At 27.7% G+C, this 19,636-nt stretch overlaps 1 protein-coding gene across 1 annotated transcript in view; it reads left to right on the top strand.

The window, feature by feature from the left end:
* Positions 1-19,636, top strand: part of LOC113371138 (lachesin-like) — a 196,167-nt gene that overhangs the window by 147,189 nt on the left and 29,342 nt on the right. The window contains exon 6 of the mRNA XM_026611784.1: positions 7,654-7,785. Coding sequence (XP_026467569.1) covers positions 7,654-7,785 — 132 coding nt within the window. The remainder of the gene's footprint in view (positions 1-7,653; positions 7,786-19,636) is intronic.

The raw sequence follows: 19,636 nt of genomic DNA, 5'->3' as shown, positions 1-19,636 counted from the left end.
CATTCAAGCACCATTAGTTGGATAAGTGAAGATAATAAGTGCTGTCGATACCTTAATTAGAAACTTCAAAAACTTCAGGAGTTTTTGATTGGTATTATGAGATGAATCAAATGCTAAATGTTTGAATCTACTTAATGATAGAATCCATAAATTTGAATTAAAACAAATTGTTTGTAGCCAAATTGTTCCATTTAAGCTTGCCGATTGTTTTGTTTTGTAAATGTGTAGAGTCCTCACTTTTTTATTATCTATTTTATTTGCAACTGTCTAGTTAAGGACATTTAGTAAATTTGGGTAATTTACAATTGTCAGCCGTAAAGGGACATTGTATACGATATTAACATGTTGGAAAAACAACTCAATAGTTGTTTTTCCATTCGTTATAATATTAACAATATTTTAATGATAATGATATAATTTTTACTATTTTTTAATTTTTACTATTTACTAATGAATCATTATATATATATATATATATATATATATATATATATATATATATAATATGTTATTTCAATCCTAATCAGGAAAATTGATGGCTTAGATTAAGTGGCAAATTTCTCTTCAATCTACGTCGATAGTTCTCTGTTATTATAGTCCTAAATTGAACAAGCAAATTTAACTTCATTGATTCAGAAAAAAGAAAACTAGTGGTGGATGGCTAAGTTCCTTAAGGCAAATTGCTCGAAATTCACGTACAGTAATGAAATATTCGAGGATTTTAATTGATTTCAAATAGATGATTATAAATACTGTAACTTCCATTATTCGTATTTTACAGACAAAATATAGGAGCTTATAAACAGGACGACGACGTTTCTATATTTTAGCATGAATACTAATTAAATAGAACCTATTCAAGCGTAGTTAGAATTAAAGGACCTTATATCATATTTCTAAGAATTATAAAAATTCATTTGAAGTATGTAAGTGGGCTCAAGAATGTTGGCTACAATTTAAATTAAAGTCGGAATTATTTTCGATATTTAAAAAAAGGATAATTTTGTATAAAAGAACAAAATCGTTCACAAAAACGAATCGTTTTTTACAAGCTAAATGTTTTTTTTAAATCATCAAAATCGAATACTTTGTTCTCTCATTTTTTACACTTTTAGCTCATTATCTTCAAAATGGCTGGGCCTGTCTTTGTAAAAAACTAATCACCACGTCTTCTCATCAATACAAATTGATTATTTTTTCAATCCTTCGATTCAGAGACACTGTTTTCTCAAAAAATTAATTTCCATTTACTGCACCCTTTGCTTACTATCTCAGAAACGGCTGGACCGACTTTTTCCAAAAACTAATCATCACTAATCCCCATAAATAAGAATTGAATGTTATTTGATCATTCATTCAAATCGGTTGAGCTAAAAGTTGCTCCCGAAACTGTCGATGAAAAATTATATCCACACATACACACACACAAAACACACATACATTTTTTCTGAGGTATGCAAAACGCTCAGTAATCTTTGAAACGTAAAGATATGCAAAAAAGTTCAATTATGGTTTTTAGACAATTACAATAACTTACCCCATGGGAATTTAATGGATAATAAAAGCTTCCAAAGAAATTTTTAAAACATTTTAATGTCTACGATATACTAAGCATGTTAAACTCCAGGGGTATACATTATAATTAAATATAAAACATCTTAAAAATTATTCGGAAGTTTATCGCATTGGATACAATAAAATACAATACAATAAATATGATTTATAATACAAAAATGACTTAGAATAGAGTTAGATTTGTTAAGTAAAATATTCAAATTCAATGGTATTTAAAAAAAAGTGATACAAATAAAACAACTTTTTACATTGCATTACGTTAAAGGATAGTATTTTGAACACTATCCTTATCACTATTCTTGGTCCTATTTGGTTTGTTACATCTCTCATTTTTGCTGATACATTTGTTAAGAATATTTATATTGTAACTTGTATTTACATTTCTATGATAAATTTATCTCTAGGTTTTTCAAAAATGACTTAGAATATAAAGTTTTAATTAAACTTGTTGAATACATTATTTAATTTGTTTGAAGGGTTATTTAGCACAATTTTTAAAGTAAAACTTCTTCAGGCGCGACTAGGGAGTAAATCTCTGAAAATGCAACGGTAGACAAAAAAACCGTATAAAACTACTCATTACATTACAGCTGCCCAATGTGTGAACGAATATTATAGAATTTATTAATCAGCAATTATTTCATTTTTCTAATGAAAGTTCAATTTCAAAATGCTAATTGCAATGACAAACCGATCATGTCATATTTGAAGTGTGACTTTAAATATATTATTGTTTTTAAATATTATAAATATTTTTAATGCTATTATAAATATATAAGTTATAATTTATCATTATATAAATGTGTATTATGATTGACGACACTAATAAATGTGTGCATCGCGAGTGTTACCATATAACTAATAAACATTATTCAAAATTGCTATATCGTGTATTTATTTTTAACTTAAATGCCATGTCCTACGAAAGCAAAAAAGTTTTACTTTAATCGCGTGTGAACCTTACGCACACTCTTTTTTTATAGATTAGGGGTGTTGGTTCTTGTCCTGAAGTGACGAGTTGAATATTTTCTGGTGAGAGTTATCGATTTAATAACCCCATTTAAAATGCTTTAGAAAAATACAAGCTATTTATAAAAATTTTCCCTAAATTTTAATAGTTACCAAAAAATTAATTATTTAATCCAGAATATTATTTTGATGGTAAACATATTTGCTATAACAATATAGGGGTGTACAAATGCACCGCTCAACCGTTATAATCGATTACCAATTCAATAACATTACAATAGATTATGTAGCTGATGATATTGCGTTCCAAATATGAGAAGTCATTAATAGTAGGCCAGACTGGCGAGATATTTACAAGGCCACAAATTTCATCTACCGACCGGCCAATGGTCCGGCAAACATGACGCACAGATATGTGTTTGATACTTGTTGCTAATGGCATTCGCTTCTGTTCTGTCAGTGTCCCCTGCGACCGAACTAAATTGTCTGTATGAAATTATATTCAGCAAGGGCAGGAGGAGAGGAGGGCCATGATCAGATTGTGTTTGCTATTAAAGCGAAACCTGGATTTCTATACGATACGCACATTTACGTGATTTCGTTAATGAATTTACGGGACTGGAACTTCACAAACTGGAATAGGCAATCTTCCTAGATGGATGGTACAGGAAGACTTGTGATGTTGTTTCAAATGCATATTACATAATTTTTATGTTGTAAATATGTTCGTTCTCGGAGAAGTCTATTGTATATGATACTATATCTACTCCGAGGAATAAAAAAATGTGTTCGAATATAAAATTAAACAATTCTCCTACTATATAAATATTATCGATAATACAATTTCTTCAGATTTCTGATTACAAAAATCGATGATATGTTTAACGAATCGAATATAAAATTTGTGCTACTTATTTTTTTATTATAAATATGAATAAATTTAGAGTTCTTCAAAATCATTTGTGCGCCATGTACGAGTACACCGCCTTATGGTAACATGGAGGCAGAAGGTCTAGTAGATCTTATCTAATTATTTCTTCTAGTACTAATTTCCATCTTTGTTTAAAATATATAAAAATAGTGGTGCCTGGCATCGTGCCTTAAGCTAAATTGCTGGAACTTCCAGTACCAAAAATTAAAATATTTTATAAATGATTTATTCTTCTTTTAAAACTCTGAAATAATCTATTTTTGAGATTTTTAAAATTTTTGAAAAGAATTGAATAATTGATTTTTTTCAAACTTAGAAATATTTTGGATTATTTGAACTTTTTCCAAAGCAATCGCGATATGTTAGTAGGTAAAACGAAATATCGAAGCGCGTGGGCGCCTCGTCGCAGTATAACGGATAAACATTGGACGGTCTCCATAGAAAAGTATACAAAATTTATTCTTTTTATTTAAATATCAAAAAATATATAATAATTTGATGTGTATATGTTTATTGATCATTTTTGTCCGCCAAATGGCTTTTTTCACTTTTTATATTGGATCTCCGAAACCGTTTGACTTGCTTTTCTAAAATTTCAGTTCATTTTTTAATTTTGTTCACACAAATGAAATGTTTTTTGAATAATACAAATCGGACGCTCCGTTCTCTCAAAAAATAATTTACCATGTTTAAAATTTTTTGCCCGGTATTTTCGAAACCCTTGTTCCTGAAATCGTCGACAAAACTTTGTATCCGCACACACACACATAAATTCATTTTTTCTAAGGTATGCCAAAACGTTCAGAAGACCTTAAAACGTGAAGATATGCAAAAAAAATATTTTCAATTTTTTTGCGATTACTATAAGTTACCCTACGAGAAGTAACGGTTATAAGAAAAGTTATAAGATATTTTTTTAAACCTACAACTCGTCCAATTCTATAAAATAGAATATGCAGTCTTCAAAAATATAGTGTTGATAACAATATTTGATATTATTTTATGCATATTTAATATTGTTATATATCTCTAATATCATAGATAATTCCATTTTTTTTTCAGTATATAAATCAATACATCTGACTAATTTGAATTGCTATTCAAATATAAAAGTAAATATACTACAACTGTTGAATTATGTAAATGAACACCAATCAGAGTCCAATATTTTCTTAATATTATTACTATTAAGTTCAAATTTGAAATTATTCAAGCGCCATATACACCGGTCATATAATAATATAGTAGAATATAGTATGTTTCAACAAAATATTTCTTCAAATACTTTGTCATAACTTTGTTTATTTTGTTTATTTATATTAAACATTTTAAATGAATTGATGGAACTGAAAATATGTAAAGGAAAATTATCAATTCTCCAGAATAGGTTATTTGTGATATTACTTCAGATTCATGGTTAACATTCTTTTCTCGTTCAAATATTAATTATTTTACTTACTCATGGTTAGTATTGTAAAAAAAAATAATGTCAATTTTTTTTTAAATATCAAAATTGATTGATATAATACATACATCTTATTCGTATTATAGATATTTATTTCTAAATTACCCGAGAAAATTCATTATTAGACTGATAAAAGCTTTCTCAACCTCATATTTGTAAAATATAATCACCAAATTTAATATTTATGAAAACACAAAACATCCTCATACAAAAATAATCAACATGATTTTTATGTGAAATTAAACCAAGACTGTTCATTATTAGCGTAGACAAATGGTAAATATCTGATAGCAAATATTTTATTTCTCGGACCTAATCAACGATATTTCTGTTCAATATTCAGGATCTTTAGGAGTCGCTTTTTGCATATTTTATCGGTGACTGCAGAAAAAACATTTGCATTCTTTTATATAAATGTAATAAATGCGAATTCCGTTAGATATATATTGATGGTGTTCCTACTTTTGAAATATGTTTGTAGAGCACGTCTGCGAAACATTATAAATGTGCAAAAGTAGACGATATCGGTTACTTATTCTGAAGCAAATAGTATAATTTTTTTTACTTCAAAGTTTTTTATATTAAAATTCATTTTTATGATTTCATTCATGAATTATTTCTTGCTATATTCAGACTATAATGTTAAAAGATGCAAAACTAAGTTGTTCATGGATTTGAATAAAATTCAAAGTATGTAGCTATGAAAATTATTAATAACGAAGGTTGTAATTTTCCTTAAGACAAGTGGCATGAACTTCTAGTGTGGAAATTATATAACTCAATCAATAAGAATTAAGATTTTGCTATTGGGCTAAAGGTTACATCTTTTTATTTGGTAAATAATGCCATTTTAAAAGAAAGATGTCTCAAACAACTTATAATATGTGTAATTATATCAATTATAGTTCAAAAACATATGTCCTGAAAGTACTCATATGTATGTGCTAAGAGCAAAGCCATTAGCAATGCCATTATTCCCAATTTTAATAAATTTATATAATTCAACCAATAATCTAGACTTTCAATATTTTATAGCGTTCATTGCATGAACTCTGTCTGCCTTGTTAAATTTCATTAAAATTAAAATTATTTTTCAATAGCATTTATTTGAAAAGAAACGGTGTGGCACATCTCTCCAAAAACTAATCATGACGATTACCAAATAATATCTTTCCAACGATTTTTCAATTTTCAACATTGGTACAGTATCTTTTAGCGAAAATGTGAGCTAAAATTTATGCCCTTTTTTTACTAACTTTAAAGAAACAGCTCGGCTGATCGTTTCGCAAAATGTAATCAAGGTGCCCTCCTTGTTTCATCGAATGTCTTTTAAGTTTTTGAAATCGGTTCAGCCGTTTTTGAGAAAATCACAATCAAATTTTGTTTCATCACAAAAGTGTCTTTTACACTTACTTGTTTATCTGTGGTGACTTTTGACAAAACACAACACATTTTTTACCTTCTCGTAGGGTTAGTTATAGTAATCGCAAAAAAATCGAAAACGAATATTTTTATATACCTTTGTTTCAAAACCTTTTGCACATTTTGGCATACATTATGTATATATTTGAATAATTCAAAAAACATTCGATTCCTATTGATAAGGAGACATGCTGATTGCTTTTTAGCAAAAGCAGGTGCAGCCTGCCTGCCAGTTTCTGAGATACGGGGCAAAAAGTGCCACAACTGATAATTCAATTTTTGAGAGAACAGAGGGTCCGATTTCAATAATTCAAAAAACGTATTACTGGTATTGACGAAATGAAGAATTTGTTACATTTCTGGAAAGTCAGGTATGGCGGCTTTGAAAATTCAGGGCCCGATTCTGCCGCATAACAGAAAAATGTTATGACAAGTTCATGTTATGGAGAACTTTCCATACTAATATTGACAAAAGCCATACGGTTGGTGTGCAGTCAGGCAAATTTCTCAGGTTGTCTGATAGAAAACATAACCTAAAAGCCGCACAAATGTCAAAAAAACTATTTTAGATAACAGTGTGTTTCTGATACAGCTCCATAACATACGAGAGATGTTGCAGTTTATTTGACAGTCAAAAATGATCAGTAGCCATATGTACAACAAATTATTTGACATTTTAGAAGAATTATAATAAAATACAAATTTGGTTTACACTTCTATAGGTTCTGTATCAAAAATTTATAATGTTCGATTTTTTTCAAAAACTTCAAAATTCTCAAAAATCAGTCATTAACAGAACTGTATAATCTATAGAGCTAAATAACACATAAAAAAGTAATAATCACAGAAAGAAATAGAGCAAAAAAGAAAAATAATAATAAATGAATGAATAAATATAAATAAAAATGAATTACAAATAAAGAAAAATAAATAAATAATAAAAAAACTAATTGTAGTCAATTGCTCTAATAAGCAAGTGACTATGGAAACTTACTTTTTGCATTGAGTTTTTTAGGCAGTTTTCTAGGCGGGTTATCAAGCAGATGAGCCATTCTTATATCAGAATAATTGTCAATTTTTGCATGATGTTTAGTACTATTATTTTTTAAGACATCCACCACAAAAGGGATGCTGAGGTCATGAGAAAATATGCTGATTGTGATAAAATTAATGCCATCATCCATTTAGTACATTATTATTTAATCTTTGCAACATTGTTCAATAATACTTTATATAAACTTCATAATACATTGTATACATTGTAAATCAAAATTCGCATTATCTTTTATAGTTTCTCGTACGGTATCCGGAGATACGCTGATACTCCACAATATCCAGCGCTCTGATATGGGCGCATATCTCTGCATAGCATCTAATGGTGTCCCGCCCTCCGTTAGCAAAAGATTCATTGTTCAGGTCCATTGTAAGTAGACGAATGGAATTTAGTTTTCTTAGTATAAAATTGAACTAAAATGTATAGATTCTGACTTTTACTATTTTTTCCAGTTCATCCTGCAATACGAGTTGCCAATCAATTAGTGGGCGCGCCAGCAGGAAGTGACGTCACTTTGCAGTGCCATGTAGAGCTTCGCCAAAAGCTATGAATAGCTGGTATAGGGATAGTGGAGATAAGGTAAGTTATTATAATTTGTATAAGTTAGCTTACTTCGTATTGTTTGATTACCACAGATGACGGAATATCGTTTAAAATTTGTGATTCGTTCCTTTTTTTAAAACTATTTTATAAATCAGAGTTAATTTAAACTAATGATGCATAGCATCGTGGCTTTAGGCACATTGTTGGAACTTTTCGTACTCTAAGTTAAATTTTAGCTAGTGGTGCGCATGGCATCCTGCCAAGGCTTCTCGTACCAAAAACTAAATAATAAAGAAAAACTTTATGACAAAATTTTGGCTTTTAAAAAATTCGATTTTTTATATATTTTGATTTTATGTTTCTTTTGATTTTTTTTGAAAATTTTGAACATTTTCTATGCAATCGCGCTGCATAGCTGATTTGGAGTCGAAATATCAAAGTCGTAGTCGTCAAACGTGAAAACATTGGTACGAAACCCATATAAATGTATACAAAATTTGCACTTATTATTATAATCTTTATAAAATATTTGATAATACGATATACATAAGTCTAATGTTCATTTTGACCGCCATATGACATTGTTTTTTTACTTTTTTTGTTGGATCTCCGGAGACGCTGGACCTATCTTTACAAAAATTTTACCAGTTGTTCTTTTTGTCAATACAAGTAAAATGTTTTTTAAATTATTTCAATCGTATCTCAAACACTAAAATACCATTTTTTGCATTTTTTGCCCCGTATCTCCAAAACGACCAGACCTGCCTTTTCCAAAAACTAATCAGCACGTCTCCTTATGAGTTGGAATCGAATATTTTCTCAATTATTCAAATCGGTTGATCCGTGTTTGCAAAATCGGCGACGAAAATTTGTATCCGCATACACACACATACAACTATTTTTTCTAAGATATGCCAAAATGTTCAAAAACCTCTCAAACGTAAGATGTAAAAATTTTTGAGTTTTTTTGCCATTACTATACCCTACGGGAAGTTGAAAATGCTTTAGAAATATTTGTAAACTTGGAAAAAATTAGAATTTTGAAATTTTTAAAAAAACATAATTTTTTTTAAAAAGAGTTCTTTAATCTTTCTTGCAAAGCATTTGCGCTCCATATCTGTTTTAGAGATAAAATATCAAAGCGCGTAAGTGCCGCGTTGTAATCAAACAGATAAAAATTTGTATAAAATCTGATAATTTGATATGCATATATCTAATGATCATGTTTGACCACCAAATATCATTTCTTTTTTTTTATTGGTTATCCGAAACTGCCTTTCCAAAAATTTAATCAGTTGTTCACTTTATTAATATAAATAAAATGCTTTTAGAATCATTATGTATATTGGAAACAATTTGACCTGCTTTTGTCAAAACCTAATTAGCACGTGTCTCTATCAATACGAATCGAATGTGTTTTGAATTATTCAAATCGGTTGAAGCCTGTTCATGAAATCGTTGATGAAAATTTGTATCCCCGTACACATATATGCACACATACATAAATCAATATTTTCTAAGGTATGTCATAACGTTTAAAATTCTTTTAAACGTATAGATATATAAAAAAAAATATTTTCGATTATTTTTTCGGTTATCAAAACATACTCTACGTGAAGTCAATTATTCATCTCAAACTTGTCAAATCATCTCAAACTAGTGTTTTTATTTCTTCTTTATGTAATTACTTAACAATATTCTTTATGTAGCTAAAGCTGTACGTTATAACTTTTTATTTGTTAAGATATCTCAATTAAGAAATTTCAAGTATTGGTTGGAGAAACGATAAAAATAAAGTGACAATTAGATAAAAACTTTGTACATTGATTTTTTGGTTTATGTAATTCTTACAATCTTCATCCTAATTAACTTAATTTTTATTTAGTATTTTTAATGATCAATACGAAAAGGCACGATGTCATGCACCACAGATTGCAAAAAATACATATAACTATTCATTTGTTAAGATATCTCAATTAAGAAATCTCAAGTATTGATTGGAGAAATGATAAAAATGCAGTGACCATTAGATGACAACTTAGTACATTGATTTTTTTGTTTATGTAATTCTTACAATCTTTATCTTAATAAACTTAATTTTTATTTAGTATTTTTATGGTACATACGAAAAGGCACGAAGACATGCATCACTAGTTAACTTCCCATAGGATAAGTTATAGTTTTAAAAAAAATATTTATATATTTTTAGGTTTAAAACTATTTGAACATTTTTGAAAATCTTACAATTATATAGAACAGGTTTGTGTATTCAGCGAAAATGCTTTGAAATAAAGTTCAAAATTTTAGAAGTAATTCAAAACATAAGAACAAATTACAAAAAATGACAATCTTTTTAAAATTTCAAAACTTTCGAAAATCTAAATTTTTCAAAGTTAAAAAAGTTTTTTTTTTAATTATAATTTTTGCTACGGGAAGTTCTTTTCCATAAGGCACAATACCATTCACCACTACTTTAATCAAATGTTTTATAGTCTAGTGATTTAAGCTTAAATTAAGTAAGAATCTCGGAATTCAAGATATTCAGCTGAAAGTCTGTAAATACTTGTATATTGACACCCGAAGTTGTCTCAAAACCTACATATGGTATTGACACCCTCCCATATGTAGGTTTTGAGACAACTTTAGGGTGTCAATATACAGGTATTTACAGACTTACAGCTGGGTATCCCGAATTCTGAGGTTTAATGACTGAACTATTAAAACAATTTATGTAAAGAGCATTACAATTATAAGAACGTTGCAACAAGTATTTGATATATAATTATTATTACTCTTTTACGCAAAATCTAATTTTACTCTTATCATTTCTCCACTAATGGTATCAATTTTTTCAACCAATTTTCAGATTTTGCCATCAAGTAAGCACATGGTGCAGGAAACTCGTACTGGTGACTACATGTCAGTTTTGACTCTGACAGTTCGTGAACTGCGTGCTCAGGACTTCGGAGGTTACATTTGTGCCAGTGTTAACGCTCTGGGAAAAGCCGAGGGTGGCATCAGGCTTCAAGGTTTGATATCCCTTCAAAATCTATATAATAGAATTCAGGAATACAATTACATCAGATATACGTTTTATATAATTTGCTTTTACTTAAAAATAATTTGCTTTTATAGATAATATTTAATTTTTAAATCAATCGGTATATCTTTTCATTCTATCAGCATAATAGAGCGTGTATTTAAAAGCGAAGTCAAACTATTACTTTTTCAAATATTTATTCATGACTGAAGCGTGCGGTTAAATATTGACGTAAACGATTTTTTTATATTATGTACGGTTTATCATTTCCGATATGTAATTGCTTCCGAAAGAAATATTTGAACGAATAATTTCATATATTACAGTTTCAGTACATCGAATAGTTATATTTCGATATAAAATTACTACATTTTTTGTGATCTTTTAACTTCCCGAAGGAGAAGTTTATATTTTCAACAAAAAAAAAACGATTCGCTTTTTCAAAAAATTTTATGTTTTGTCGACGTTTCATCCATTCTGAACCAAATGAGATCAAATTTGAAACAGTATGTATGTGTGTGTGGACAGATTTTTTACATTAAAGCGACGTTTCCTCAAAAACGGCTGGGCCAATTGCAATAATGTAAAAGCCATTCGATATACCTCAATGAGGACTATCGATTGTCAGTTTTGCGCGACGATCGGCCAAGCCGTTTCTTTGTAAATATCAGAAATGTGAAAAAAATGTCCACGTTTTAGCATACAATCCTGAATCGATTATGAAAATTTAAAAACCGTTCGAAAGGTATTGGTTGGGAATCGTGCTGATGAGTTTTTGGTAAATATTTGCTGGCACAATTTCTTATAATTAACTGTTTAATTAATTTTTTTGTCAATTTTGATGTTTTTTTTTGACAGTAGATACTAGGGTTTATACAAAAACCGACATTTCAGAAAACCGGTTTTCGAATTTTAATTTTACTAAAAAACTGGTTTTAACCGGTTTTCAAATTTTAGAGCAGTATTTGACTGAATTTATTCATTGTTCAATTTTATAGATAGCAAACAGAATAATTTTTATTTTAATTAGTAGAACTAAAAAATAATAGTGTATCTTGATTAAATAACTTTGAAAATAATTATTCGTTATTCATGTATCATTTTCACATATAAGGATGAAAATATTTTTATGATAGTGAAAGGAAAGTTTTCGAAAAAATAAAAATAATACATTTTCAAACAAAAAAACTCATTGAATTAAGTAAAAAATAAAAGAAATATTAGATACATGTTGATACATACTTGTTAATATCAATTTTAGTTTTAAAAACAATTAAGCTAAACTCGGGTATTGTCTGTTCCGAGCAATTTTAATTAATTAATTTTAAACATTCTAATTGTTTTTTTTTGTTTAATAAAATATGATTTTAAAAAACTGAGAACGTTTATTGAATTGCTACTTAGACGTGTCCTTTTTTTACTCACAAAATTTCCTGGAATAGAAAATACTCTCATACTTGTGACCAAATTATGCTTAATTGTTTTTAAAGCCTGATATAATAATTCTAAGCTTTTTGTTTTTTGTGGCTTCTAGGGTTTAAAACTCTTTTTTTAAATTTGAGTAGAGGAAGTTACTTCTTCAAGAAGAAGTCACACTGATTTAAATTTATATATACACTGGTATAAAAATCTAAATTAATATATACGAACCATTGCAGATTGATAAGATATGAAATGCTATAGAACCGATATGATTTCAAGAATCAAAACGCTTTCATCTATCTTTTTATTTGATTATATTTATCATTTTCTATATATACAGTAAAAACCGATTTTTTACACTAAAAAACGGTTTTCGAATCCCAAAATTTTTGCCAAAAAACCGGTTTTTAAAACAGCTTTTTGAAAACCGACAAACCCTAGTAGATACCATTCGTTTAATTTTAACAATTCGTCAAATTTGAAATAATTAGCGATTTGAAAAAAATAGTAGTAAGTTTTTGGCTTTTCAATATTAGATCTTTCATCGATGTTTGTTCAAAAACGCCTGAACTAATTTCAAAAATTAAGCCATTCGATATATCTCGATGAGGATATCGTTTCTCAGTTTTTCACGGACGACCGGTTAAGCCTTTTCTTTGTAATTTGCAAAAAAGTGTAAAACTTTTCGTCCACGTTTTAGCTCACAATACTGAATCTGAAACTGAAATGTTATGTTGACATTTTAGTAACTATTCTATATAATAGTTAGAATCTCTAAAATTGCTTATTATTCTAGTTATTTTGTGCAACCTCCTGAAATATTTATTAAATCAAATAGGTGGAAAAAATCTCAATAACGCATTATTTTAGGCCAAATACCATATACCTACCCAGGTAGAAATTAATCTCGATTCTATATATTGCCAACATTGGATTTCTGTGGCCATGAATACTTATATTATATTATATATAGCTATTGCAAATATTAGATTAATAATAATAATTAATATTAGGAATAATCAATAAATAATAAATCACTCATAAAATAATAAGTTTTAATTGTAATAATAGTATTATATATAAAATATAAATTACAAATAAATTACAATTTAATACATAATATATTTACACAAATGATATAATACTTCTTGAGCATCTTTTTTGAGTAAGCTCCTGCATACTACACATTAATTTTACTATTACTATATAATTCATTTATATTGAATCAAGAATATTATTTTTCTCTTTTCAGAACTTCAACTTCCAAAATCTACTTCCACCACCACTCCTCGCACTAGGCCACCAGCGCCTCGTCCCGTTGCCACCAAAAAGCCTCCTTCAAAATCTTCCTCATCTTCCGCCAACGGCCAACAGTCGACTCACGGTCACCAGTCTGGCAAAGGCTCCAATTCCCATTCATCGGGCAATTCCAAAGGGCAGAGGGACAGGGATTGGTCTGGACTAATTCCTCCACCTTTTGATGTCACCACCAGTTCTGCTACAGGTGGAAGAGATGATAGTGAGAACGAAATCGAAGGTGACGGTTCATCTGGCGCCAATTCGAGAAGGCCACCTGGATGGGTGACTATGAACAATGGTTGTGGAAAATGGAGTGTGGTCTGTGAATGCCTGATTGTTGGATGGCTATTTGTAATGGTGACTGTTTTATAATTGATATTTTGGGATATTAAAATTTTATATTTTGTTTTTTAAATGGAATTTAATCGATTACTAGATGAAATATCAACGGTTTTTTGTAATCTATAAATTTTTATTGCTTGTTTATTGTGAGAAGAATATATATTATCAGATAATTATTTACAAAAAATATAAAATACGACATAATCAATTACACACATAAATTGCAAACCGGGGAAAAGAACGTTTATAACAAGTTTTAGTTTTTACTGACTAAGGTATCGTTTTAGGCAGAAAATACGTAATTATTATTAATTAACTACGCAATTTTATTATTTATATTTTGCTTTTTTATTTCATTGTGTATTTAGATATGATTTTTATTATTTTTGCAGATATTTAATTAACATCAAATTTACTATCAGTCAATGCATGCATTTCACCAGATCGACATGTAAGTTTTTTTTTTTATTTGTTTTTATATTTAAAGAGATATGAAAAATTTATTACTTGATAAAATATATTATATATTTCTTGATATATATATATATATATATATATATATATATATATATATATAAGGTGGCCCTTAATATGGACATTTTCGAATTTCCTTGCTCCCAAGGGCTCAATTGGTTCCAAATTGATAAAAAACAATTTTCTGAAAGTTTCAGCTCTTAATATTGTCTTTTAGATAGTGCGCAATTCAATCGAAGTTTTGTATGGAATAGCATAGAAAATTTTTCAAAAAATTTTAAAAATATTTTTTTTTTAATTTAGCGAACAAATAAATGAGTTTCATTTAAAATTCGACGCTCTACGAAACAAATTATGAAAAATCTGTTTTGCATAGAGTCGAATTTTCAATAAAAAATGACACGATTTTTCAATTTCAATTCATTTATCGCTAAGTTATTCCTAAAACAATTTTTTTTCCGTATAAATTTTCAAATTTATTTCCATACGAAGTTTGAATGAATTGCGGGATATCTAAATTTAATATTAAGAGCTAAAACTTTCAGAGAATTGTTTTTTATTCATTTGAAACCATTCGAACCCTTGGGAGGAAATTCGTAAATGTCCATATTAAGGACCACCCTTATATATATATATATATATATATATATATATATATTTATATATATATATATATATATATATATATACCCGATGTGTTCAGCTACAACATTTTTATTCAAACAAATTTAATTGAGAAACATTTATTTTGGGCGGTTATTGATTGATTGGAAATTTCAGTCAACTGTTTTTTGATTAAATTTGCACAATCTAAATATTAAATTAAAAATTATATTTAAAATTTTTTGAATAAATAAAATTTAAATATATTTTATATCAGCAAATAAATAATATATAAAACGAATTTCAATTTGGACTCCTGTACAAATTGTTTTTGATTTATGGAAGCAAATGAAATATTTTAGGTGCAACTATTGTTTCTAATTATTATTTGTGTTTTTTCGTACTCATATTTATTATTATAACTTATCATTTATATGATATTCGGTTTTATGCTTATCCAGAATGGATAAAATTCCTAAACCCTAAGTTATTTGGTGGCATTATTTATTATAAGTCGTAATAAAAATAAATAATGTTATGGCTGAAAATATATTATTTTTTATAGATATACATGCATGTATATATATATATATATATATATATACATATACATATATATTTATATCTAATATATATTATGTTTGTGTTCTTATTCTTACATATATGAACAGTATTCAAATATCCTTCGGGATAATCTGAATAGAATGAAAGTGTTCAATATTTCTGTCACGTATCACCACTAAATTATTTTGAACTCAAAGTTTACATCCACAATGTTGAAACTTTGTTGCAAATCTTGAATTTCTTTACTTTTATGTATGAAACGAACTCTAGAATGTCTTAAATTCCATTAATTGTTATTCTCTATTGAATTATATATTGATTTCGTATATACTTATTTTTTTAGTAGTTAAAGTTTAAGAGAAAAGCAGATTTATATATCAATGTGTACATTTCAAAATATATAAATATATTTAATTTAATATCATAATATATAGACACAGGTAAGACAGATTTTTTTCACATATAATAAATATGAAAATTTCATAAGAAGATGAAATTTTCATCAATAAATATTAAATATTAAATGTCTTCCGAAATTAATATATCATATTTTTAAAATTAGTTTAGTTTTGTAATTATTTGAGATGCTTCAACGTGAATTTGTATTATGTGTAAATTTGATGCTATTTTGTACGAAAAATATTTGTAATGTATTTTATTCGCAAAAATTCGTTCGTCGTTGATTAATGTGACCATGGACCTGGATTCGGTAGCGAAGCTTTTAATTTAGTTAATATATATATATATATATATATATATATATATATGTTAAAAATTTTGATGATTTTGTAATATGTGATATTCAATCTTCTGGGCAATACATCAATTAAAAATTTGTTGGAACTTATAACATTTTTATTGTTTCCATGCGTTTCGACACATTGTTTTGTGTCATCTTCACTGGAATGTAATTGTAATATTCCTAATTATTTCCTAATAATAAATGTTCACAAATGCACTAATAAAAACAGTTCTTATCACTTTAAATCGGAACAATTATACAAATTTTTAGAAAGAATTTCTTATTGTAGAGTACATGTCGCAAAGTCGATGCGACAGTAACTGTTACTATGCGTAATTATAGGCTAAATTTAGAATTAGCTTTTTATGCAATTATTTTTGTATATACTTGTATGTTATTTAAAACGTTCAAAAATCCTCAAGAATTTTAATTACAATGTTCGTGTATTTATTTTTTGTACGAAAGCATAATAACCGTACAGCTGATTCTGTCGTTGGCATATTTATGAATATTTTTATTATTGGTATATAAAAATATTAATATAAGAAAAATATCTTGTTTAATTATTACAAAAACCTTGTTATAATAATTGAACAAGACATTTTTTCTTATATTAATATTTTTATATACCAACAATATAATTATTTTCTGCAAACTATATTATTTTAAAACTATTATCTGTGCGGATTATTGCAGGTTATTAAAAACGTGTTTTATGTCTAATTATAATCAATTTTTATATAAAGCTAACAATATGAATAATATTTTTAAGAATAGACGCAAAGACATTAAAATACATCGAGCATGAGATACATATTTAATATTATACATCGACTAATAGACAAAGACATCGGACCTTAACTGTAGAAAAAATAATATCCAAAAATTATCGCATATTTGCCAACATTCCCAAATATTTTTGTTTATTATAGGATCTTAGTGAATTTCAAATTTTACTATGAAATTTTGAAAAATGGATAATCGGCATCTTTTCTTTGACTAGGCAAAGTAGATACTGACGCCACTTTTACCAAAATCATCAAAAATTAGTAAATTTAATAAAATCATGAATAATCTCAACCCAGTTGTTAGCTCAGGTTTATCGGAATAAAAGTCAGAGAGAAAATACCATTTTTTATTATAATAAATGTTCAAATTGTTTGCATCTGCAAATGAGGATCTCTTAAAGTAGACAAGTTTTAAAAAAAATAAGTTCAACAAAAACTCTCAATTGTTAAAAACTTGAGGCTATTGTGTTATAGTTCAACAAAAACTCTCAATTGTTGAAAACTTGAGGCAATTCTGTTATTGTTCCTGACTTTGGTTCTAGAAATAATATTCACGGTTACGTTACCAAAGTTCAAGTAAACAAAAATAATAACAAAAACCACGATAACCGACAAATGGCAACAATTTTACCAAAGTTGCACTTAAAAGCTGATAATTTCCATACAACTTGAGATAATTGACCAATTCAGGTCAATACAACCATCCCGTTTCGGCATGACGTTGAATTCTGGGACACCTTATATAGATTTATTTATATATAAAAATAAAATAAATTTTTATTGTCCTTAATATGAACATTTTCGAATTTCTTTGCTCCCAAGGGCTCAAATGGTTCCAAATTGTTAAAAAACAATTATCTGAAAGTTTTAGCTCTAAATATTAACTTTTAGACAGTGCGCGATTCAATCAAACCTCTTATGGAAATAGCATAAAAAAATTTCAAAAATTTTGCAGAGCGTCGTATTTTTAATTAAAAATGACACGAATTTTCACCTTTAATTCATTTGTCGCTAAGTTATACATTAAAAAAATTTTTTTTAATTTTCAAAATTTTTTCCATGCTATTTCCATACGAAGTTTGATTGAATTGCGCTTTATCTAATAGACAATATTAAGAGCTAAAACTTTCCGAGAATTGTTTTTCATCAATTTGGAACCCTTTGAGCCCTTGGGAGCAAGAAAATTAGAAAATGTCCATATTAGGGACTACCCTAATGTGTATATATATATATACAAACGTTTATTTTTAAGCTTGTATATAATAAAGCAAATGTCGTCTCCTGGTATGGGTGTGTAATCAGAATTTATGTACGTTTGCATAGAGTTGCAACCGGAATATATTATGTCGAGCAGTTAAACTAAAGCAATTCGCCAGAGCGACTTAAAATATCTGAGAGGAATTTCTCTGAATGTCAGAATATACTGAATTCAAATGAAAAATGACCGTCATTTAATAGTCACTTCACTCCGTGGTTGTGTTTGAAAATCTGCATTTTCCTATATTGATATATCGATAGTATTATTGGATATTATATATTATATATTTATTTTTATATTAGGTATCAAATATATCTATAGTCGCAAAAAATATGATATGTATATAGTCATGAAACTCGGTTGAGGATTTTGTCAAAAATGTATTTATTGAAACATACATACTGTAGGGCGAGCCTCAAAGATCTAATTTGAATTGCAGTAATTATATTGTCTAATTTAATCGAACTACATGATAACACATAACACGTACCATGCAAACAACTATTGGACTATATTCAGTTAAATTCCCAATTAATTTCTAACTATAGAAATGTGTTTTTTCACTGTTTTTCTAAATTTGTAACCTGGGCCAAAAAAAGACAACAAGGAGGCAAACAGTTCAAATTACAGATTTTTAAGTTTAAAGAGACTGCTGCGTTATTACAATTTCTTTGAGAACAAGTACTTTTTTACCAAGAGTTCATGGAATATAACCTAATCTGGTATAACGAAATATTTATCTGCAGAGGTTGAATATCTATTAAATTAATTTATTTCTTCTAAATTTGCTTTTTTTACTAAGTTTAACTCTTTTACTTAATATGACTAATTTTTTACATCTTTGACAATAAGAAAGTTTAGTTCGTCTTTTTACTCCACATACATGTGAGCTTTTATAAAGGCTATGTAAAAAACTAATGAATCTAACTAGAAAATTCATCTTACAAAACAAAATTTAAGATTTTAAACTAAAATCAAGAGCTCAAATCCAAAGAATAAATTAAAAACAAAAAAAATACTTTTGGCTTGAATGCAGTTACATTTTCTTTTATCTCTTGATAGCAACGTAGTAGGAATCAAAGTCCATCCAATGCCTTTTTGTATGTCAATTTTGCCTTTTGCTTATAATTGTATTATTAAAAAAT

This window comes from Ctenocephalides felis, unplaced genomic scaffold (genome assembly GCF_003426905.1).
Source record: "Ctenocephalides felis isolate EL2017-DRISC unplaced genomic scaffold, ASM342690v1 CF-g0.4_SCAFFOLD_01492, whole genome shotgun sequence".
NCBI lineage: Eukaryota > Metazoa > Arthropoda > Insecta > Siphonaptera > Pulicidae > Ctenocephalides > Ctenocephalides felis.
Note: the sequence above shows the minus strand (reverse complement) of the source record. Positions and strands in the feature narration are given on the sequence as shown.